Here is a 23,739-nt window from a genome sequence, read left to right as displayed (position 1 = left end):
AATATTTGCTTTCACAGCAATCAAAGAAAACAAAGAGGAACTTTAGTGATGCACTCATTATTTAACCATGAGCAGGCTTTTTAGTCTCCCCCAAGTCCTGTTTTGCTCTAGTCCCCCTCGTGTAAAAATTATTAGAGTAAGCATTATCTGGGTGGAAAGAAAGACTGCACACACGCTCATAATTGCACACCATTATGAAAGCTCTTACGGTGTGATCATACCTCTATGCTTACATCAGTCCAGTATGGCCATTATAAAAGCTGCTGATTGTCAGGGTTTTGTATCTTTTTAGAGCTGGTGTGATACTGAAGACATTAGCCACAACACTTTTTCCTCAGTTTCTTTTATCTTTTTGGTTGGATACCCATTAGCCACTACTGAGGTAGCAGCTTTACTCTTCCTGGAGCCCATACAAGTCAACATTACCTCATAATGTAGAGCTATCAAAAAACCAAGGTGAAAGGAGTCAGAAAGGCAAGAACCAAAAACAAATAACAACAAATTAAAACAACTACAAATAACAACAAGTGCCTACAGTATAATATCTAAAAATATATCATTTGATTTCTCAAAAGTACTACCACTGAAAACAATGTATACAGTGACTGAGAAAATAAGGCTATCAGAATTATTACAAATTACAGAAACTACAAAATTAGAAAACTACAGAAATTACATTGAAAAAACACACAGAGAGAAACATATTTTCGATTGATTTTCATTGTTCATTGTTTGCAAACTGTTTCTGTCTGTGTAATGTCTATGTAATTTATTGAATTCTTAATGGTTTCTTAATGATTATCACCCTACCTTTTGAATGGTTACCCACTCTTGCTGTCACACAGCTCATCAGGGGTGCATGATGTATAAATATGGGTGTAGTTTCCATTGTTCAAACATTTTGACCTGAGGAAGATCCCGGTGGAATTGAAAAGTTGTCATTAAACTTTGGTTGTGTGGAGTAAGAGTGCAGGTGTGACCTTCTTTTCTTACGATAAAATTACACATGGCTGAGACAGTTCCTCATTTATTGATAATTAGTCATATATTATGTTGACATGTCCTGTTTGGAAAGGGGCTGGTCCTCTGTGCCATTAGATATTTCTTTAAAGTCCTTTTAAAAACTTGTTAAATGTATCATTTCTGATGGCAAACCAGTCCACAATTTAAGCCTTTCTTCACCACAGTATGTTGCCTTGCATTAGTTTTTAGAGGTGAAAAACAGCTTCCTGATGCTTCCATGTAAGCCTGTTCTAGATTTTACTAAAAAACAAAGCGTGAGTTGTCCACACCAGAACTTGGGTAAAAAGGACACTTTCTGTTGTGTCATGGCAGTGGCTTTCCTCTGTAAGCCTTACATGGCTGTCACAGAATTTCGATAATGCTGTCATGTAAAAGAACATTGTTCCATCTGTGAAGAGGAGGACCTGGGATTATGTGAGGAGGGTGGGACAGGGAGACAGCCTCCGTGGTCGACTCTGTCAAGTCAGATTCAGGCCGGATTCAATATATTTTTGTTTACTTTTGTTTGCTTCCAGCTGCTGCTGCATTACAGGGATGAATGTTTATTAAATATTTGTGGAGTCAGACATAGTTGTTTCCTATTCTCCATCACTTTTTCTGCAAGTCATATTTGACTTTGAGGATGTGATAGCCCGCCTGTTATTGTCTTGCATTGCTGGCACTCTTTCTGAACACTTGAACTCACTGACTTATTCTCCTCTTATCCTACACAAGCTTGAAAAAAATGCTGCAGTATATAGAATAGTAATTTCATCTCTATGTGGGAGACTCAGAAAGTTTCTACTTTTCATCACATCTGCCCCTAAAAGGTTCATCCAAATGCTGTCATTGCCATGGAAACAAATCAGCTTTTGGAGTCTCTTAGACAAAATCTGGTCTTCATGGCAAAATGTGGCAGAACAACGATACTGACCATTCAGAAGTGCAGATCCAGTTGTGAATGAGCATTAATTCAACTTGATAGCTGTGTAAAAAATGACTCCGTCTGCTGCCTAGTGCACTCTTAAAAAAAAAAAAAAAAAACTTCTTCAGTTTCAACCAGCTCTCTGTGAAGACCTTTTTACACATAAGTATCAAGACTTTTAAGAAATAGATGTCCTTGTGAATTATGTAACGCTTTATTAATCCCAAGAACACAATCCAGGTATCCATGAGAATCTTGTAACATAAATATCTCAATAATCTGTCCCAGAATGACTGTATTTGAGTGACTGGCATTTATCTGCTCACATTATCTCCAACATTGCTGCTGTATATCCAGTTGTTTATTTTTTTATTTGGGGTGTAATAAAAAAAAAAGTTTAGGTTTAGATTAAACTCTTCTAATTTCCCTCCATCTTTAGTAGAAGTTTGCTGTGTTTCCATCAATCTTTGACAGTTTAATGTTCAATTCCAGTTCCCATTTCAATTTAACATATAGTGAATTAATTCTACTCTCTACCATTTTAATTAAGGATCAAAAAGTGTTATTGAGCAATGATTTGATTCTAGTCTGGGAGGAGATAAATTCCTGATTATGCAGATTGCAACCACCTAAATGTTGAATATATTTGTATAAATATTGTTTGTTCTGCTTTGGAGATGTGAATATGACGACACCTAAAGAATATTTCTTTTGCAGCAAAAAACTGCTCCCCAGATTAAATTTGTTAGGAGAGAAATGTCTGCACCATAAAGTGCCCTAGAAAATTCCCACAATGGAGCAAACACTGGTCCTTTTAACTTGAAATCTCATAAAGCCTTACCTTAAATCACGGCTCAGTCAGGACACTCACATCAAAGTTTGAATTATTGCAACAATATGCACTTAAGTCTGCAGCTCTGCGCATGTGGTTCTGTGGAGCAAATCTGAGCAAACTTGACACAGACTGTCTCTGAGCTCACAAATCTTACTGCCAAAGTCTGAAACACACAACATTTATTTAACACTAACCCGTCAAAAAAAAAAAAAACATTCAAATTTCCCACACAGCTAAATGATAATACAGGCTGCAGTATAACATTGAGGATGCAAAGCTCAGCAATTTTGGACGCACACTAGAATGGTCTCCAAATGTTTAATGGACCGTGAGAGATGGATCTTGGACATATGATTGGAGGGAGTATTGAACGTGTGACTATAAAGTGATAAAATGATTTCCTTGCCTGCTTGAACTACTGCAAGACTTTATTTATGCAACACTAGTCTTCAGTCAGTGAGGCACAAAATGGTGATCTATTATAAGAGTCTGAAATCTTAATTTACTGCTCACAATAAAGTGGTGCTGAAACAATTAGTCGATAAATACATTAGTTTATTGGTTTCTAACCTGGGGGTCTGGATTTCTATTAAATGAATCTGATAGGAGTGAAACAACCTGTGACGAAGGGTCACAATGAGATACTGTTTTGTATGAAGGCACTGGTGTCACACTCAAATTCATCCAAGGCACATCAGCATTATGGTTGCCCTCAAAGAGCCAGTTTATACATGCAAGACTAGGCCTATATAATGGTATACTTGTTATCATATTATGTAATTGCCTCTGCATTAAATTATTAATACCAATAAGGGTTTTTTCAGTTTGTTTAGCCTGAAAGCAAGGCTTCAAATACAAAATGTATATTTGCTTAAAAATGGAATGATGGCATTTTTGTTTGCTGCTACTATTAGCGTTACTAACCACAACCATTTGGTCAGAGTGCCACTGCTGGAAAAGAATATATATAGATGCCTTTAGTATGCAGATAACAAAATTGGGATGCATTCTGGGACGTGTAATTTAGGGACAGATAGATTGATGACAGACATTTTTGCCAGATTAATTGGTAATGAAAATATCAGTACCACTTTATAAGAATACCCTCATAAATGATTAATAGATGGTTTATAATTAGGTTATTAATTAAGTTCCAAACACTTTATAAATCATTAATAATGAGTTAAAGCACAGCCCATACGCATTTATCTGTCCTGTTAAGCCTGAGATCTCTTCATTTTAGCTTATAGTTTGTCCTCTCCATCAGCACTATTTATACCTGTCAGCTTCATCACATATTTGTTAATAAGTTACTCACATTTAATCATCGTCAGCATATCTTAATATTCAAAAAGTTTCATTTTGCATCAATTTAACATATTATTCATCATTCATGTACTAAAGTTTTGAGATTATTGTTCAGCATGCACTGTTTTACACACTTTACAGTAAGGCTTTCTTTTGCCAGCTACAAATGGTAGGAAGATTAATTTGTAATTGTATGAAAACAGTGTTATAACTTGTTTATAAGTACTTTTAATTGTGTAGAAAGTGTTTACAACCTAATTAATAATCTTTTATGATTTGCAGGCATCCCATAAAGTAAAGTAGTTTGTTTTAATATATAGGTTAATAAGTGAAGGAAGGAGTGAGAAAAGGTAATGATTTTGGACACAGGCACACACATTTTCATCCTGGTCACATGTCCAGAGTTTCACTCCTGCAACCTGCTGTGGAGTCATAAATGTGACCAGATATGAGTGGACACATAAATTCAGTCATCCTTGCCCCAAGCCACCACGGCCACACATCACTCTCCACCTGCTGCTTCCTTCATGAAAATCCTCACACCCCACACAGTTGATGACCTGCCACTGCGATAACAGAGCAGAGTTTTGAAGGTCGGTATGTGGAGGACTGACTGATATCTTTCTGTTCTTATTTACGTGGCAGCGGACAGATACTGAGCCTGGAGGATGGAACGTCCTCTGGTGGTGGACAGGAAGTGGAGGGGACCAAGAGAGAGGGACCTAGCGAGTATGAGATCTCCCTGGAGAATAAAAACAAACAGGTAGGTTTTGTTTTTTCAAGTGTGCGTGAGTGTATGTGTGGGACAGAGTGGATGTTGACTCCTCTACCTGTTCCAGCATGAGGAGGTGTGCGCAGGATGATCATCTGACATTGTGCCTTGCCTTGCGTGACAAAAAAGATTCCCATTGAGGTCTATTTCTGTCCGTGTTGACATGAAAAAGAACACCAGCGATTCCGCTGCCACAGCGACAGGAACACGAAAGATGCTAGGTTGTCATGGTAACAGCTAATAACTGCTTCTGGCGGCTGGAGATGTCTTTATTTCTCATACCAAACTGCTGAAGGGTCTGCTGTTGCTACTGTTATTGCTGCTGCAGTGCGAGTGTGTGTATATGTGAGTGTGTGTACGTGCACTTTTTGTGGGCGTGCACACACACCCAGGCACATGTGTGGCTGTCCTCCTTTTTCTCCATCTTCTTCCCTTGCCTCCCACTCCCCCTCCTTCGTCTCCCTCTTTGCTGGAAATATAGGAGGGCACAAAATTCTGGAGGAAGCTAAGATTTTGGGCTGAGCTGCTCTGCCAACAAGCGGCACAGAAATAGGCATGTGCGGGTGTTTACTTACCTTTGTCACAGCCCATCCATCCTCCTTCCCATGGTCCTTCAGCCAGTATTAGCAGTTGAATGATGATAGATGATGTTTACTTTGGCTCTAATACTATAAACCCTCACTGGTTTTAAAGGAGTGGACAGATAAGTAAGAAGGATACTTCTACTAAGAAGGGTGCGAGTGTGCATGTTGTGACGCAAATTCTTTTGATCTTTTGTAGACATGGGCACAAAATGGCAACATGATGTTTGCCTGCTGGTGGATGAATAAATATTTTTCAGTGGCTGCTGCTATGTGCTTTGCAATATCACTCTTGCAGTGTCATCAGTGAGCTTCCAAGCCTTGTAAACATGTTTGATATTTAAACTCACTCACTCTCCCTCACTCTCTCCCCCTCCCCAGATAGAAGAGTTGGAGCAGAAGTATGGAGGACATCTCATAGCAAGGCGGGCAGCCCGACGTATCCAGACGGCTTTCCGGCAGTACCAGCTGAGCAAAAACTTCCAGAAGATCCGGAACTCTCTGTCTGAGAGCAAGTTGCCCCGCCGGATCTCCCTGCGCCATCCCAGCCCTTCAGGCCGAAACCGCAATGCAACCCAGAGACACAGTTACAGCCTGCATCCAGGAGGAGGACAGATACCCTTACGCTCCAAAACGCCTCCTCCACCCCCGTGTCGCTCCACCTCCCTACCCCCGTCTCCTGCGTCTGCACCTACAGCTGCTCCCGCTCCTGTCCCGGGCCCAGCTCCACCTCAGACCCCTGCACAAACACTCACACAGCTGGAGGATTGCTTCTCAGAACAAGTGGGTGTTTTTTTCACATTACAGCTCCCATGGGCTTAATTTAAGTAGGGATGCAAAATGGCTCAGCAAAAAATAAATAAATAAATAAAGTTTCATTAACTTGATATAGTTTTTGGTCATTACCTAGCAGTATAGCTGTAGGAATGGTAATGCTGGCCAGTTAGCCAAGTATTTTGATCCACACTGAAATATCTCAACACCTCAAAAAAGAAAAAAAAAGTTTGCTGTCTGCAAACTAAGAAGCCCCTTGTTACAACCTGGATTTTTATCACCAGATTCAGCTGCATACTGCTGGCAGATTTGAACCTTGTTTCCACATTATTTCAGCAACTTGCTATGATATTTTGCACAGACGTTATGGTGCTCAGAGGATAAATCTCACCGAATTTAGTGATTCCTTGTCTTTTCCTCTAGTGCCAGCAGCAGGTCAAAGTTTTCACTTCAGCTCTGAAATATCTCAACATCTTCTCAATGGATTGGCATAACATTTTCTTTCCACAGACAAGGAATCCTAATGACTTTGGTGCAGAGATGGGAGTAAGTTACACATATTCAAGTCACAAGCAGTTCTCAAGTCTTAACCTTCAAGCATCAAGCAAGTCCCAAGCTACCGTAGTGAGAATCGAGCAAGTCAAGTCCCTGCTATAAGTCAAGCAGGTCACAAGTCAAGTCAAATTTTATTATTTTTGAACCCCCTCCTTGATTGCTGCCTAGTGCATTAACCTCTGCTGGTCTGCACTAGAAATCATGTAATCATATTTAAGAACAAAACTTAACTTCTCAATATCTAGAAAAATGCATGTTTAATAAAATAGTCAAGTCCTTTCAAGTCAAGTATCGTGTCATAAATACTCAGCCTGACATCTACATTTTATCTGCTTAGACTGAACTACATGGGCTACTACATTACTACTGGCTTCATAGTCAGTTTTATCTGAATGCCATGCTCTGCTCAGTAGCCAACCAGCATCTCTGTTCATCTAGTTCCACTAGTCTTACACACAGCCACCAATTAACAGCCCATCTGGTATCAGAAACATTTTCTCACATGAATCATGTCTCTTGACCTGATTAAACCTTTGGTATTGAAGTGTAATTTTTTCATCATCATCTTGCAGCTTCATTCATTGGCCCAGTCGATTGATGAGGCCCTTCGTGGTTGGAGCTTGTCAGAGGGTGGAGAGGGGAAAGGACTACTGATGGACCCCGGAGCTCTTCGTGCAGCTGCCGAGAGTGCTTGCCTGCCCCGCAGTGCCAGCTCGCTGCTCATGGCCTTCAGGGATGTCACCGTTCACATCGACAGCAATAGCTCCTACACCATCTCCTCCGCCACCACCACAACCACCACCTCTCTGGGTAACGCGGGCGGGGGAGAGCCGGGCAGCAGGAAAACTTCTGTGAGTGGGATGGCCGGAGGAGGAGATGGCATGTCAGCGGAGGAGCCAGAGTTTCCTGCACCTCCGCCCAGTGAAGAGCTGGAAATGGCCGATCTCAGCTCCAGGAGGGGTTCAGCGGTTCCAGCTCCAGGTGGAGGAGGAGGGACAGAGGGGGAGAGCAGCTCAGACAGACTGGGGTCCACCTCCACTTCTACCTCTACGTCCACCTCTATCTCCACTTCAGCCCAGTCTAACCAGCAGCCTGCTCAGATTTACACCCAGTACCAGCAGTACCACTACACTCATCCTCAGCAGATCCCCGGCGGGCCGAGCCCTGAGGCCCTACAGGCCCTTGTGGTCTCTCTGCCCAGGGACCGCTGCCAAGATCCAGCCTCCTGCCGCTCTCCAACGCTGTCCACAGACACACACCGCAAACGCCTCTACCGTATAGGACTCAACCTCTTCAATGTGTGAGTGGGCTGGCAACACACACACAATGTCACACTGCACTGTAACAATGAAAAAGTTGAGAAAACTCAAAATTTCAAGGCAACTTACTTGAATAGATTTTTGAGTTTTGAGCCCAACTCAAGTTGGCCAACAAGTTTGAAAGTGAAATCTGTAATATATTTACTTCAGTTTATCATAAAATGACCATTATATGCCATCAGAGATTAAGGAAATGTGCTAAATTGAAATACACCTTTGAAATTTCTATTAAGGGCTGGGATAACTGTTTTAGTTTGTCCATTTCACATTAATTAGAGTTAAAATTAATGCTGAATGTTCACAGAATGAGTTAGTGTCTTTTTATGAACACATGGCTAAACTGAGCCATATATTAATGGAGTCTGGCAGGCAGTCACCGAACTCCAACTCCAGAGTGTGTTTTTTCAGAGCGGTGGGCTTTTGTTTTCATGATGACGGGTTTCATTTTACATTGACAAACAACTGACAGTTAAAAACAATTGATCAACTTATAGGAGTCACTGTTGCTTGTTATTGTCAAACTACAATGTTGCGCTTGTCTTATGCTCCTGCAGTGTTCCTGCAGCCTGCCTGAGCTTCCTCGAGTCTAGGGGGGGCGAAACATCTCACTTCAGCCATAGACTGTATATTATAGCGATCCAACCTATTTTATATACTGTCTATGGCTCCATTTTTGGTACTCAATGCTACATAATGCTCCTTTGAGTCAAAACTATGATTTTTCTTAACTTTTTTTTTTACAGTGACACAGAAAATTGCAAGATATTTCTGCACCCTGTGGCTCAGGGTTCAGAGTACACTTATTACTGTTTGTGTCTAACAAATCTCCAACAGCCCAGCAAAAGTGCTCTAAGCAGCTACTCATTAGTGTTTGTAATAGTTGGGAGGAGCTGCCTGTTCAGTGCCATCTTGTGATGTCGTAATGTCAATGAAAAAAGAGAGAAAGAGATAGAGAGGAGGGCGGGGGACGAAGGGAGGGAGAGCGAGAGAGATATAAAAGAGGGAAAATGCAGTTGAAGAGAAGAGGCAGTCAAGGAGGTCGTGAACAATGTGAGAGCCTCTCAATATCTAAAAATAGAGTCCACGGTTGGCCTGCACTTATTATTAGTTAATACAAATTAAAGTAAATTAACTCATATGCATCAGTGACAGTGGGTCTCATCCTGAAGTCCAGAGCTAACAGCTTTTGCGCATGAATGCACATTTTCTTTCCCTCTTTCTCTTTGTGCTTCCTCTTACGCACACACATTCACACACACATTAAGCACTCTTTCTCTTAAATACAGTGTTACACATTTTCTTTCTCACTCAGGCCCACACACCTATCCGCTTGAACGCACAAACTCTTAACACTATCTGCTTTTCTGCTGTTGGCTAACCACGGGCAGGAACCCAGAGAGAGGCATCCACTTCTTGATCACGCGTGGCTTCGTCCCGGACACGGCCATCGGAGTGGCTCACTTCCTGCTGCAGAGGAAGGGCCTGAGCAGACAGATGATTGGAGAGTTCTTGGGCAACAGCAAGCTGCAGTTCAACAGAGATGTCCTAGAGTGAGTCATCATTATTTATATGTGACAACATGAACACATCACACATAAACAGTACATATGGTTTGGTTTTGATGTAATGAATGCAGTTATTGAATTCAAATACCTTTGAATATCTCATTGAATCTAAATCAGTCAATAAAAGTCTTAACTCAAAGTTCACTTACAGTTTAGCTTTTTTAACTTGATAATAACTTGATGCCACTTTCTAATGAGACACACAGAGATTTTGTAAAGGTTTATAGTAACTTATAGCCTAATGGCTTTATTTACATAATAAATGATTTACTAAGAATTTATAGATATGTTATAAGCCATTAATGAAGTTCTCTAGTGATTTAGCATTGTATTTCAATAACATCTGGTCAAAGCTGCAGAGGCAGAGATATCTTAGTCCCTGCTATGGGTCAGGATCCAATCTACCCAAACTGCACCCCTTTTCCAGAGCTTCAAACTCAATGGTGTCTCTTAAGCCCCTTTCACACATACACTGCACTAGACATTACCTGTACGTTTGAACACAAATGTTGCAAAACCCTTGCACACCATGAAGTGTCTCTCCTGCAGGCAGACTGGAGTCACGCTTCACCCCGTTTCTCCGCTTTCATCACAGTTAATTTTGAGACTCAGTTAGTATTGATATCAACGCAAAACCAGTTATAAATATGGATGAATCCTCCCTCTGCATTCACCTGCAGTGAGAGGCCTAAACCACACACAGTATTTAGCAAAAGTCACATATCTACCAACTTCATACTTCCACTTTAAAGTGCAGGTTTTCCGTAATAAGTTTCCAGCTTTCAAGCTGAAGCCGACAGGACTCTGATTGTATCATCAGGGTTATTTTCTCAGGTGATAGAAAGCTCCCCTGGAGCCACAGAAGACATTATACAAGACATTCTCACACAGCTGAGTGGTAGTCTGAATGATACATAACACAACCTCAATGTGTAAAATTACTGAAGTGCCAATTTAATAAGATCCACTTTTAAGTTACCATGTCATGAAAAATTCCTTCTTCTGTATAACACTTGCTTCATCTTTTGTCAAACCCTTTAGTTCATCATTAAAGTCCCTGGAAAAGGGCTACAGAGCATCTAGACCAAAATCAGTTTATTTACATCTTATTAACATTTCTAACTGCAGACTTGATTTGATTATTTGCCACTTAGATGGTTAGTTTCTATTATTCGAAGTGGGGTTATATGAGGCACTCATCCATAATCAGTGTATTATCTACAGTAAATGCCAGTTGGTAATCCCCCAGTTTGTAGAAGCAGTAGGGGACCAGTGTCGGAAATTAAGCAACGTACTGCTGTGGACAGGGTCAGGAACAAAAGGTAAAATTATCTAATTAAATAAGGTCCACCTTAAAAAATCAATATCAGTTAATATGTACGCTATATTTAGAATATTTTCACCTAATTACTTTGCCATCTGACAGAGAAGCTTCATTTTATAAGCCAAATATCCCTCTCTCCAAACCAACCACACCGTATTGACAAAATCAGTCATTTTTCTTTGCAGAGAATGGAAGTTGCACTGCCTCAATCTGTTTGTCTGTGTTACTGTGTGACTTCAGTGACTCGGAGAACCTTTTAAAACACCAAAATCACGCAAAAACACAAACTAACAGACTGAAGCAGTGCTGGTGTTCTGTGAGGTAAAATTACAGATTTTGCAGATGGAGTCTGGTAAAGGGAGAGAACAATACTTGGCTTACAGAGTAGAACTTTCCCATTAGAAAATGCTGTCTAGTGGCAAGTGAAAGCAGTAAGAATATCCTAAGTTATAGCATACACTTAAACTAATATTTTTTTTTAGGTGGGTCTTTTTTAAGTGGCTAGCAGTAAGTTGACAAGCTTTCTACACTGGTACTCCTCTCTGCTTATCCAGATGGGGGACATGTCATGTCAGTTGGCATCCTCTGAAGGTAATACACTGACAATCGATAAGTACCTCACTTCAGATAATCCAAAAACTATTCCTTTAAGATGCATTTAGTAGCTGCTCTGGAGATTTCTGCCGTATTGCATGGTCCTCATCACCAGACCAGAGTTTGCTTAATTTCCACTAAACTGTAGAAGCTCAAGTAGAACTTCTCCTCCTCCATGCTGACTTTTAAGTTAATTAAAGTTCCTTCGTGACGTTGGAAACACTCCCACCTGAAGGTCCATTTAGTAGTGATTCTGGAGCTTTTGGTTGTATCTGTTGTGTATCCATCTATGTTGCTCTTTACTACTAAAAAAAAGAGGACATAAAAGATTAAATAAGAGATTTTCTGAACTCTGACTTTAATGTATTCAGGTATTTTAAAATATCTAAAATAGAACAAGCCATTGGAGCTGAACCTGACATATACACATGACAACACACCCACGTGCACATATACTTGTCATGCAGCACTTGCATGCATAAATGCAACACATCCGTGAAAACATGCATTTACTTAATGCTTTCACACTCACCCTTTTTGCATCCAGCCAGTGGAGACTGAGATCCAGGATATAGAGGCTTTTTGCTGAGGTTGTTGCAGAGACTGTAGAAATAGGTCACTGCACTGAACACACACACACACACACACACAAGCACACACACACACACACAAGCACACACCCTTACTTTCTTTCATTCAGACACATAGACACATGCACATAAACGTATATGCGCAATCTTGTGTATGTCCTTATTCCATTGCCACAGCCTGTCCTCAGCCTTTCATGTACCTCCCTCATGCCCCCTCTTGCTCTTACAATATCATTATTTCGTCCTCTCATCCTTCTCTTTCCTTCCCTCTTATCGCCCAGTGTTGTCAGACCCTGTCTTCTCCATTGACGTTCACACAAAAGTGTGTGTGCGTGTTCAAACATGTTGTCTCTATGTTGTCAGATCTTCCAGGTCAGTGGTTCTTTAATGGAAGTATGACTCTAAGAGGAAGATTTGCCATCAGCACTTGGGTACTCATAGTTTGACGCACAAACGCACACTCACTCACCTTCTCATTACAGTGACACACCAAAACTAAACCCAATCTCGTTTCTCTTTTTCTTGCTCTGTCTGTCTGTCCCTTTATAGCTGTGTCGTGGATGAGATGGATTTCTCAGGCATGGAGCTCGACGAAGCCCTGAGAAAGTTCCAGGCTCATGTACGTGTTCAGGGAGAAGCACAAAAAGTGGAGAGACTCATCGAAGCCTTTAGGTGAGACTGTCAACTCGCTGACTAACAGGCTCTGCCTTCACGTTTTAATACAATTCAACACAACAACAGTCCATCACATGGCTGAGCAGGGCTGGTGAGGGCACTCTGAGGGAGCTTTTTAAAATGAATAGACCTTTTTGCCTGTTTTTGCCTGCCTATACAAAACAAAACAATGGGCCTCATGCAGCAACATTCTCTTAGATTCCTCATATATTTTGTCTTATGTTAAAAGAATAAGGGAAATCAACTCCAGATGCACCAAACTTAATAACCATCCAAATCTGCTCTCATCCACGTGTGCTGAATCCCACTTTGTCATAAATGTATCATTCCTGTGTCCCAAACCTTTTTGCTCTGTGCTCCAATAACTGTTGAGTAAGCTTGGGTACCTTGATAAAACTTCTTCCCTGTTTCCTATACTGTGATATGCTATGTGCTAGACTTTGAAAATGATTAAAAGATGTTGCTGTGGGATCTGCAAAAGCGACTCGCATATAGTCAAATCTTGAGTTAGCTAATGTTCGCAAAACACCAGCTAACTAGCCAGCTAACGACTTGAAGTAGTATGATATAGCTAAAACTGGTTGTGTCCAAAATCATTTATTCATTCGCTACTCCCTACTCACTATTGAGGGATTTCTATGTAGAGGACTAGCTATATAGTGAGCTCACTATATAGTAAAAATGTAACACTACTCTCTGCGCCATTAATTAGTTCATTGCCACTGTATTTCTTTCAGTGCAATGTATTATGGGATATAGTTCCTGGTTATTGACCATCGCTTGTGCACTACGACAGCTATGCATTGTGGGATACTCTGAGTTCAACATATAGGGTATAAGATATCTCACTATACATTCAGACAGCACTACCAAATGGCAAACTCAACTTACTATATTGCTATATATCTAGGTGGCTAATATTCTGCTAAGTTTAGCCAACTTTAGAAGTGACTCCTGTTTAACCAACAGTGGTTTGTATTACTGTATTTAATTAGATTTTTGACTTGTTTGATAAGATTTTATCACAGTACAGTTATGTCAGTTTACAAAAAGAGTTTGTATATTGCTTCCTGCATGAGGCCCTATGACATGCACATAACCTCATATATTTTGCAATAAAACAGAAGCAGAAAAAGCATTTTCTGATCTCATCTCGCAGCCTTTGGGGTCACAGACGCGTCCTGAATGGCATACTAATTGGCTGACTTTATAGACAGAGTCTTTAACTGGTTCTGCTAGCTCACTGCGGCAGGCTGTGATGGAACCAAAGCCTTGTATCATTAACAAATTACACTGATTGCCTGTAACCTTTGACTAAACTCAGCAGTGTTTGATTGTCAGCCAATCATAGCGGAGATCTGAGCTGCAGGCAATCAGTGTGCGTTCCATCAGGACAAAAATAGATGCTCTATTTCACAACTTTCTGCCCTGGATGATACACAATCACACAGATCTTCAGGCTTAGTGGGTTGTTTGTATGTTGCATGTCCATTTCCATCCAAAATTGCGCATGAATATGTAAAAGTACATGTTTGGTACTCATAAGGTTTTAGCCGGAGTTGGCTTTCTGCTCTTTTTGTCAGTACTCACTCCTGCCCTTCAGTCACTAAAATTCATGAGTATATCTGCTGAAGAAGATTCATTTAAATACCAAGAGGGCCTTGAGAGACCCACTGTAGCTTGAACACTCCCTTTGTGCCTTTGAGCGGACTGTCTAGCTTTGCCTCGAACAAACTCCTGGACAGAAAGTGTTTTTTTTTTTATGCTATTTTACCTGCTGACTGATTCTTTGAGGTAAAACCAGGCAGAAACTGCAACTGGTGCTTTACCCTCTGGCAGGCACTGTCCTCGAAATGTCCTGGTTATATCAAGAAGATTGCTCCCAGGACAAAAAACGCAATAAAAATTGCCATCATTGTTTTCTATTTCAGAGTAATTGGTTGCGTTGCCGTGTACATTTAATCTCCCTCTGCTGATGCACTGCTCTTTCCCTCAGGATTGCCAACAATGTCAGCACCAGCACTGTAGAGCTGAGCAACTGTCCCTTTCAAGCCATTAACCAAGATGTCCTTCTGAATTACATTAAATTGCTAGTATAATTCAATGTTAGGGGAGTGTAATCACCATAGAAAATGTGTTGCATATTAATTGTCTTCCAACAGAGAGATACCCCTCTCTGTATCTATAATGTGTGACCCTTGTTTATCTGAGCTACTGGCTTTAATTTTTTTTTTCAAAAAAACAAAATAACAAATCCAGCAATATGTTGACCCATTTTTTAATACTTTCCAACTTTCTTCCCATGTCTGTGGCATTCAGCCCCCTGGTTCCTATTGAAGACGAGACCTTTAACAAGACTAAGAGTCTACAGACATGCTAGCAGCTCCGTGAGGCTTTACGCTGTACATAGGCATGGTGTTGCTTTGAGCTAAATGCAGTATGCTCACAAGGAAAGTGTTAATGCGGTGATGTTATCAGATATGTTTATAATGTTCATCACCGCTTCTATTATAGAACAATGACTTTAGGTTTTGAAACTAAATACTTAGATTAGACCACGATAAGCTTTGTCGGCTTTTGGCCTCCCTTGCATGTTCTGTTAATAATTATCATGCATTTACTAGTTTAGCACAAAGTACAGCTCAGGCTGATGAACTTTCACAAGTTTAATGCAGAAATGTGTGACTGCCCGCAGCTGCGTCCTCAGTTCTCATAGGTTTCCACAATAATGTGACACGGGCCAGATAAATAAAAACGTCAGGGCTGTTTATTGGCACAAACATCGTACAAAGGTACTGAAAATGTTTTAAGGTGATGCATCCATCCATGTTTTGTATCTATATAACATTGTTGTTGTTTTTTTAAAGAAATCAATACAAAATGAGTAGCTTGTGAAAACTGATGTACCACTCCTGTACAATCGATCTGCCCATCCCAAGTAAAAGTGTTGTCTGCTCATAGTGGAGTTATAAAATCCCAGCGCACCACAGAGCATCTCTCCTGCCAGTCTGCTGACAGTGCTGTCAGCCAAAGTCAATCACAGTGAATGGCAGTAGAGGAGGTTTTACCACCGTCTGGTTCAAAAGTGGCTTAGCCAACTTCCCTGACAGTTATCACCGGAGCAGAGAGCGTCAGAGCAGCCAAGAGACTGAAGCAGCGCTGCCCTGCCTCACGATTTCCGCCATCTCGCTGCACTCTTTTTCTATCACTCTTACTCACTTCCATCACCATTAGTTTAGTGGTTTGCGGTCATTCTGAGACTTGGTTTCTAAAGTTTCCAACCTGCTATGCTGTTGCTCCTACACTGCTTTGTGTACAATGACACAGCAAAAAAAGAAAAGTGCATTGATTCAGCTGACGAAAATTTTGACCAGGTTATGGAATTAGATGAAAAGTCAGAGGACCACCAAAGTTATCACAATTAATCCTGAGGGAGACATGATGTCAGAACTAAAGTTCATGGCCAGTAGCTAATGTGACATTTAAATCTTGACCAAAGTGGTACAACGACCCTCAGCCACCAGGCTGATAAATATTTTAAAATATCCTAAAACAGCTGGGCACTGTAGTTTTTAGCAAATATTACTCTGACACAGCTAAATAGCACATATGTTGGGGACTATTTTCAGCCATGGATTAATTCACTTTTGGTGCTCCAATGAGTATTTGTAGCAGTAGGACAGCATATATGCAGGACTGATTCAAAACAGAACAGGGCCCAACTGATTCTGGATTTTTAAGACAATCTCAATATTAGGGAGCAAAAAAAATTCCAAAACTGACATAGATGAATGCTAGATGATGTTCTCTATATAGAATAAAAAATATATATACATAAACACAAAGTTTTCATTATGATCCGTTTCACCTGAGACAAAGACATTTAAAAAAGGCATTTTTTAAAGTAACAGTATACAGTAATCAGTCACCAGTAAACTTTCAGTGGAATTTTTAATAATTATAAGTAACTAGAATTAAAAAAAACACAAACTGAACTATATTTAAAAACGACTCCAATTAAGAAAAGTGGACCAGATATACATTATGCTGCCTATAATATAAAAAAATATATATAAACGATCTGCATCATGCTCTGCATAAAAAAAGATGTATATCGGACAACATACCATACATGCATATACTGATATAGAGCAATATGGCTGTGATAGGCCTACATCAGGCCAATGATATCAGCTGGCCAATATATCAGTCACTCTGTATCCATCACAATAAGGAAATATATCATTCAGTGCAGAGATGTGGCTCATTGATGTGTTTTAATGGCCATAGCAGGCTTTGGATGTACTTGTTGGAGGGATTAATTCAGTTGATTCTGGTCTTTTTATTGGATTTGAGAACCGTGTAAGAAAATATAGACTATCGGCAATCCTATCCATTATAGGAGAATGAGTTCTTACTCCCAGCAGTAAATGATGAGGGAAGAGAAGAGAAGGAGCAGTCCTGACACTTCCTCTCTACTTCTGATTTGAGGGCCAATCAGAACACCCACCGCGGTCATCAGTTAATCACATCACACTCAATCATACGTGCTGAGCCCCTGGGTGCAGATTACAAATTCATCAGCGATCTGAGACCACACTGTCTGTCTGTAGCTGGAGCTGTGAGTGTAGGTCAGAAAGGAGCTGGCTTTATCGGGACAGCCAGACATCCGATGCCATGTCTGTTACGTAACAGTTGTTATGTCATCTGTTTGAAGCGTGTTCTACTCTTGTCGTGAGTAGTTCCTTTTATATGAAGTGGTATTTGTGCCAGCTGGCATGCAACTTTCATATGCAGATATGAAGATAAGAGATCGGGAGCTAGTGTTTAAATAAACTGGTTACATAAGAAGGAGATCCGTGGTTGAAAATGTGTGAATGAATGAATGAAGCACAAACACACATGCACACACACACACGCACACACGCACACACGCACACACACTTAATGCCTTATTTATCCACTCAACTGTTTGCTCGCTCAGTGCATAAACATATATGCACTCAGTCATCCATGCACATGTCCATCTGCAGACACACACTCACATGCAGTAGATCCTGGCTTGCATTCCGTCTTTGATGAATTTGCCGCAGAGTTACATCAAGTTGGCAAATCAGGGAGCTCATTTGTGCCTCTGTGTGTCTATGCATGTGCATATTATATCTGTAGCGGCGGTTGTGCCGAGCAGGATCTATTCTCCCTCAAACAAAGGCAACGGCACTGAACTGGGCTGCTGTCGATTGATACCCTGTGAGTTCCCTGGCCTTAGATCTCGTGTGGGGTCTGGGGAAAGGATTTCTGGTTGTGCAGGTCTCAGATGTGGCCTCGCTTGCATACACTCTGACAACTACGTTGTCCTCTGGAGCAGAGCAGCCCTCTCCATGTCTGCATCCTGCCTGGCTGCAGAGATAAAAGCCTCCCACCAATGAAACAGCCCACTGTGTAAGTGTAAGTGACAGTAAGAAAAGGAGATGTGGGGGGAAGGAAGGGTGGAAGTGAGAGTTTGTGAAGCCTGTGGGCAGCAGCGGAGAGCAGCAACGTCCAAATGCAGCATCACTGGTTCCAGAGCAGACTGGGCAGTGCAACCTCACCTAGGGCACAACCATTTTGGACTGTCAAATGTCTCCTGTGTCCTGTCAGTCTCATTTACGGTGGAGTGGCTGCCCCACACATTTAAGTAGAAGTTACAATCAGTCAGTCTTTGAGTGAAACAGTCAGATTATACAACTAATGCAGCTTGTATGCTGACATATCAGCCTCAAAATGAAAGCCTCCCTCTCACAGCATGAACATGCTACGTTTTAAAGGCCTTCAACTGTATAGCCATTAAAATTTAATAATTTGTACTCATCTCTTGTAATGATGCCCAACTACACCCCCCAGATTCCAAGATTTCCTCCGAGCTCACTGTTGATATTTTGAATTCAACTCGGTTTCGCACTGAGAGGAAATCTTGCGATTTGGGCACAATAACAAGGTCACTGTGTGCATCATTAAGCTTTTGTAGATTGGGTCTGTGAGCCTGATGATGAAGGGGTGATAAGAGGTGTTTCTAATATTCAGTCTTCTCTCATTGAGTATAAATTAGTTGGACAAAATATTTTAAACACCTCCTCTAAAGCAATTTAATTTAACAGCTGCACACACTACATCCTCCAAAATGACCACAAAGTTGACTCCACGCATCTCTAAAATTTATTAATATTTCAGTTTTAAAACCTGCATGAAAATGTGGTTTATTGTGGGACTGTGGTATTAGCAAGGCGTACCTAATAAACTGGTAACTGAGTGTGAAAGTTTGGCACTTATCATGTGGATGTTAGTCTGTGTTGATGGTAGATGTAATAACTTGAAAAAATAAATTCCCTTGTGTTTGCTAAATTGAGAGAACTGAGCTCTCCTGCTTGCAGAGCCGTGCCGCAGTGCATATTTATAATAGGATGCACTGCACGCAAGCTTCTGACGCCCACGACCATTTAGTTGTGTATCGCCAACTCATCCTAAAGACATTACTCTGTAGGCCAAAACATAGTGTTAGGTGAAAAAATATACTCACCTAGCACACCCCCTGACTTGAAATCCAAGCTGAAATAGCATGAAGTTCTTCCTTAACACTATTTACATCACTATATACAGTGAGTTTTCCCTTAATTCATTTTGTTTTTCTGTTGCTATTAAGTCCCACCCATGTCTGCACATACTGAGTAGATTATTTGACCTACTATTACAATGATTAACCCCTCAAAACCTGATATTTCCCCTGAACTAGTCTCTTAAATGGCTTTAAATTTGGAAATTTACATTGTATTTCAATATTACATATTCTACACTGACACCAATTTCAAAAGTAACTTACATTCTGAACAGAATAAACCCCAGAAAGATTCATGCAATGAACAATGCACAAATGAAAGACAATGTGTGCAGCGTATTGTCGGAGAGAACAATGATTTAATATATTGTATGTCCCTCCTATATATTCATTATGTATTTCCATGAATTCATTATCGAGCTATAATTCAGTAATCATTAATATATCTCTGGTTAAGATGTTGTTAATAACAGAATCTGCTTGGACTGGTTGCTGGTTGCTGGTTGCATGATTTAGTAACAGTATAATGAATGCTGTTACATAGTACAGAGTGTAGGTAAAAAGCCAAACAAAGTGATTTGTCCAGAATACATTAAATCCATGAATCTACCATTAAAAGGATTATCAATGCTTGTTTGGTATTACACACCACTTCACAGTCTTATTTTGTTTGTGCTGTTATTTCTTTGTAACACCAGATGTGTCAGCCAGTAGGCCACATATGTTGTTGCACAATGCTGCTTATGGTACCTACACATCTCTTTTTTTTTTACATAACAGTAGCGGTGTAACAATCAAGAATCCAGAACAATGTTGCTGCTAAGATGTGACAGAGAATTTTTTTGACCAGACGTATGACTCTTTTCCTGTTTTTCCTTGACAGCCAGAGGTACTGTATGTGTAATCCAGATGTGGTGCAGCAGTTTCACAACCCAGACACCATCTTCATCCTGGCCTTTGCTGTGGTCCTCCTCAACACTGACATGTACTCGCCCAACATCAAACCACAGCGCAAAATGGGTCTTGATGACTTTATACGCAACCTAAGAGGTCAGTGTGTACCGCTACAGTATTTGCATGTATATAAGAGTGTGTGTTTATATAGTGGCTGTATGTACAGTATGTGTCACAGACCCTGTGGACATAGCTGGTATAATGAGTTGCAGACATGTTTTAACATTTATGAGAGTAGTTTTATGAGCAGAGGGTTTGAACATAGGTTATATTTAGTAGCCACACATGCACACATACATGCACATTTCAAACCTTTTACTGCTGATCATGATGCGGAGATTCACGGGAGAGATATGTCAGGAGGAATGATAAGGAAGACGAAAAAGAGAGCAGAGGGCAGGGGAAGTTTTACAACAAGCACTCTCTTATCCACCTCACTATCAGCAATTTGAGTGACAGCTTCTTGAAGTGAAATAAATTACTCAAAGAGGCAGGTGCCTCTGCTCGCTAGCATCAAGAAAACCATCAGCTGTGCAGGAGGAGATTTCTGATATCCTTGAGTCAGGGCTCTGCCCCAGAGACTGTGGCGCCAACCCATTTAATTGAGGCTCACTTAGCGTTAGATTTAAGGATATGAGCTCCGGTTTCCGGAAGCATCTCGTCACCTGCACACCCTGAGGCTCTCAGCACATTCCCCATCCAGTGGCTGAACGTTTATTGCAACCAGCTTAAAGAACAGCAGTTTGACTTTTATTTGTACCTGACATTAACAGAAAAATCCACCATATAATACAACACTGATTCCAAATAAGTTTGGACATTGTGTAAAATGTGCATATGAACAGAAACATCTTTTCGACCTATATTTAACTGAATACAATACAAAGATGAGATATTTAATGTTCCATTATGTTTTAATTTTGTCAGTTAATTAATGTTAATTTTGCCTTTTTTTTTCAAAATATACATTAATTCTGAATTTGATGCCTGCAACATGTTTTAAAAAAACTGGGACAGGGGCATTTCTTTTAACAACATTCATGGGAACTGAGGACATTAATTGTTGAAGTTTTAAAAGTGAAATTCTTTCTGGTATTGTGTGGTATTTTGTGCTTCTTCTTGCAATGCAAGTTTTCAATGGGTGACAGGTCTGGGCTGCAGGTAGGCAGGCCAGTCTAGTACCCAAACTATTTTACTACAAAACCACACTGTTGTAAAATGTAGAATGTGTCCTGGCATTTTCTTGATAAAATGAAAAGACATTATCTGGATGGCAGTCTATGTTGCTCCAAAACCTGTATGTACCTTTCAGCACTAATAAGGCCTTCACAGATGTGACAGTCAGCACCACAGCACACTTTTCCACTTTGTGTCAGTCCATCTCAGTTGAGCTTGGGCCCAGCGAAGTCTGGAGAGTTTCTGGATGTTGTTGATGTACAGCCTTCTCTCTGCATGGTAGAGTCTTAACTTGCATCTACAGATGCAGTGACCAACTGTGTTCACTGACAACGGCTTTCCAAGGTGTTCCTGAGTCCATGTAATATCCCCCGTATGTGCAGAGATTTCTCCGGATTCTTGGAATCTGTTATGATATTATGAGCAGATAATAAATCCCAAAATTCCTTGCAGTTTTGTGTTGAGAAACATTGTTCTTAAAGTGCTGGATTTTTGCCTGCACAGTTTTTTAGACAGTGGTGAACCTCGTCCCATCCATGCTTGACCTTTCCACAACTTTCCCAGTTTCCCCTGTCCCAACTTTTTTCAAATGTGCTGCAAGCATCAAATTCAGAGTGTATATTCACAAAACAACAATTAAGTTTACCAGTTTGAACGTTAAATATCTTATCTTTGTACTGTATTCAATTGAATACAAATTGAAAATGATTTTCAAATCATTGCATTTTGTTTTTGGTCAAAACAACATCCCAGTTTTGGGGAATTGGGGTTACAAATCTCAATATTTTTTCATACAGTATTGCACAACTAAGGTTTAATATGTGAGCAGCGCAAGTTTCTCCAGCAGCATGACAGGTGACAGACTGTGGTGACGATGTCATTGTGCTGCTCCATAGTGAGAATGGAACAGCTACCAGGACACAATGACAGCACACACACTGGGATAAAAGCACATTTTCTTATTCACAGCTGCCAACGCTACAATGAAATGAAAATAATTTGGCTGTAATATTTCCGAAAAAAAAAAAAAATATGAGCCCACGCAGCCAGTCTCAAATTCGGTGATTATTAAATGTTTGGATCCCTGTGAATTTCCACTGTGTTTGCTGCAAATCTTCACAGGGATCTGCACAGTGAAATGAGTTAATTCACAATGAACATCTGTGAATAATCACAACATTCATAAAATAAATGTTAATTAGATATTTTATTTGAATTTTTTGGTGTTGATTTGGAGTCACTGGGTCACATTACATGGAAGTTGCTGAAAAAACTCCCACTATTTTCTTTATGAAGTAAATGAATTACACATTAGACACCAAAATAAGTGGCCACATGAAACCAATTTAGGATAATTTTTTAATCAAAATTTTCTGCTGAGTAAACAGATGCCACTGGATCCAGAGTGAATATCTGTTTATTATCCAACTTAAAACTAACTTTTAAAAAATTCAGCTGGAAACATTAAAAACTCAGCCAGAGACGACATTTTCATCCAACTCCTGTAGATAATGTTAATGATAACTTTATTTTTGGCATCACTGGGCAAAAGTTTTACAATAAACTTTAAGCATAATGTAATTCAAGTGGTCTGAGAGAAAACTAGACTTCTCCCCCTCCTCTTGGTTCTGTTTTGTAGACTAAAAAATCTAGTCTGTAACATGAGACTTTGGCCAATCACAGTTTGGGAAGATAGTTTCGGCCACCACAAAAGACTAACAGCCTCCATACATGGGGCGGATGCTCTCCCAACTGAGCCACCCCATCTGCATTCAATCCTTTTGGTGCTCAGATCTAGAAGCAAATGACTATTTGTATGGTTTTGCAGCCATTGTTCTTCATAAAGAAGAAGATTTGAAAAGAGGTATCTAATGAAGTACTCCATCGGTATCAGTTTAAGGATACTGGTACTGGTATTTTCATTTTTTAAACAATACCCAGCCCTTGTAAGCAGCATTTTACTCCTGTGGCTGCTTGAGGTGGAGTTAGTTTTGACTACTTTATATTCAATTAGATAGTTTAGTCCAGTGGTTCTCAATGTAGGGTTTGGAGTCTGAGGGGTCGTAAAATGATTACTGCAGTACATCTAAAAAGGATGTTTAGTCTGTAACAAGATGTTGTATTTTATAAGCTTAGTACATATTTCTTTTAAAATATGATATTTTTCATGTAAAATCTTACTGTAAAAATTGAATTGG

The 23,739-nt window shown here is 40.2% G+C and overlaps 1 protein-coding gene across 2 annotated transcripts in view; it reads left to right on the top strand.

Moving 5' to 3' along the window:
* The window catches only part of iqsec3b (IQ motif and Sec7 domain ArfGEF 3b), a 47,869-nt gene that overhangs the window by 14,320 nt on the left and 9,810 nt on the right, over positions 1 to 23,739 (top strand). For both annotated transcript variants that reach the window (XM_084735004.1, XM_084735005.1), the window contains exons 3-8: positions 4,716 to 4,833; positions 5,805 to 6,206; positions 7,325 to 8,052; positions 9,460 to 9,621; positions 12,694 to 12,816; positions 20,295 to 20,461. In XM_084735004.1, the coding sequence (XP_084591130.1) occupies positions 4,716 to 4,833; positions 5,805 to 6,206; positions 7,325 to 8,052; positions 9,460 to 9,621; positions 12,694 to 12,816; positions 20,295 to 20,461 (1,700 nt within the window). The remainder of the gene's footprint in view (positions 1 to 4,715; positions 4,834 to 5,804; positions 6,207 to 7,324; positions 8,053 to 9,459; positions 9,622 to 12,693; positions 12,817 to 20,294; positions 20,462 to 23,739) is intronic.

The sequence above is a fragment of the Lutjanus erythropterus genome, chromosome 13 (genome assembly GCF_056507025.1).
Source record: "Lutjanus erythropterus isolate fLutEry1 chromosome 13, fLutEry1.hap2, whole genome shotgun sequence".
Lineage (NCBI taxonomy): Eukaryota > Metazoa > Chordata > Actinopteri > Lutjaniformes > Lutjanidae > Lutjanus > Lutjanus erythropterus.
Note: the sequence above shows the minus strand (reverse complement) of the source record. Positions and strands in the feature narration are given on the sequence as shown.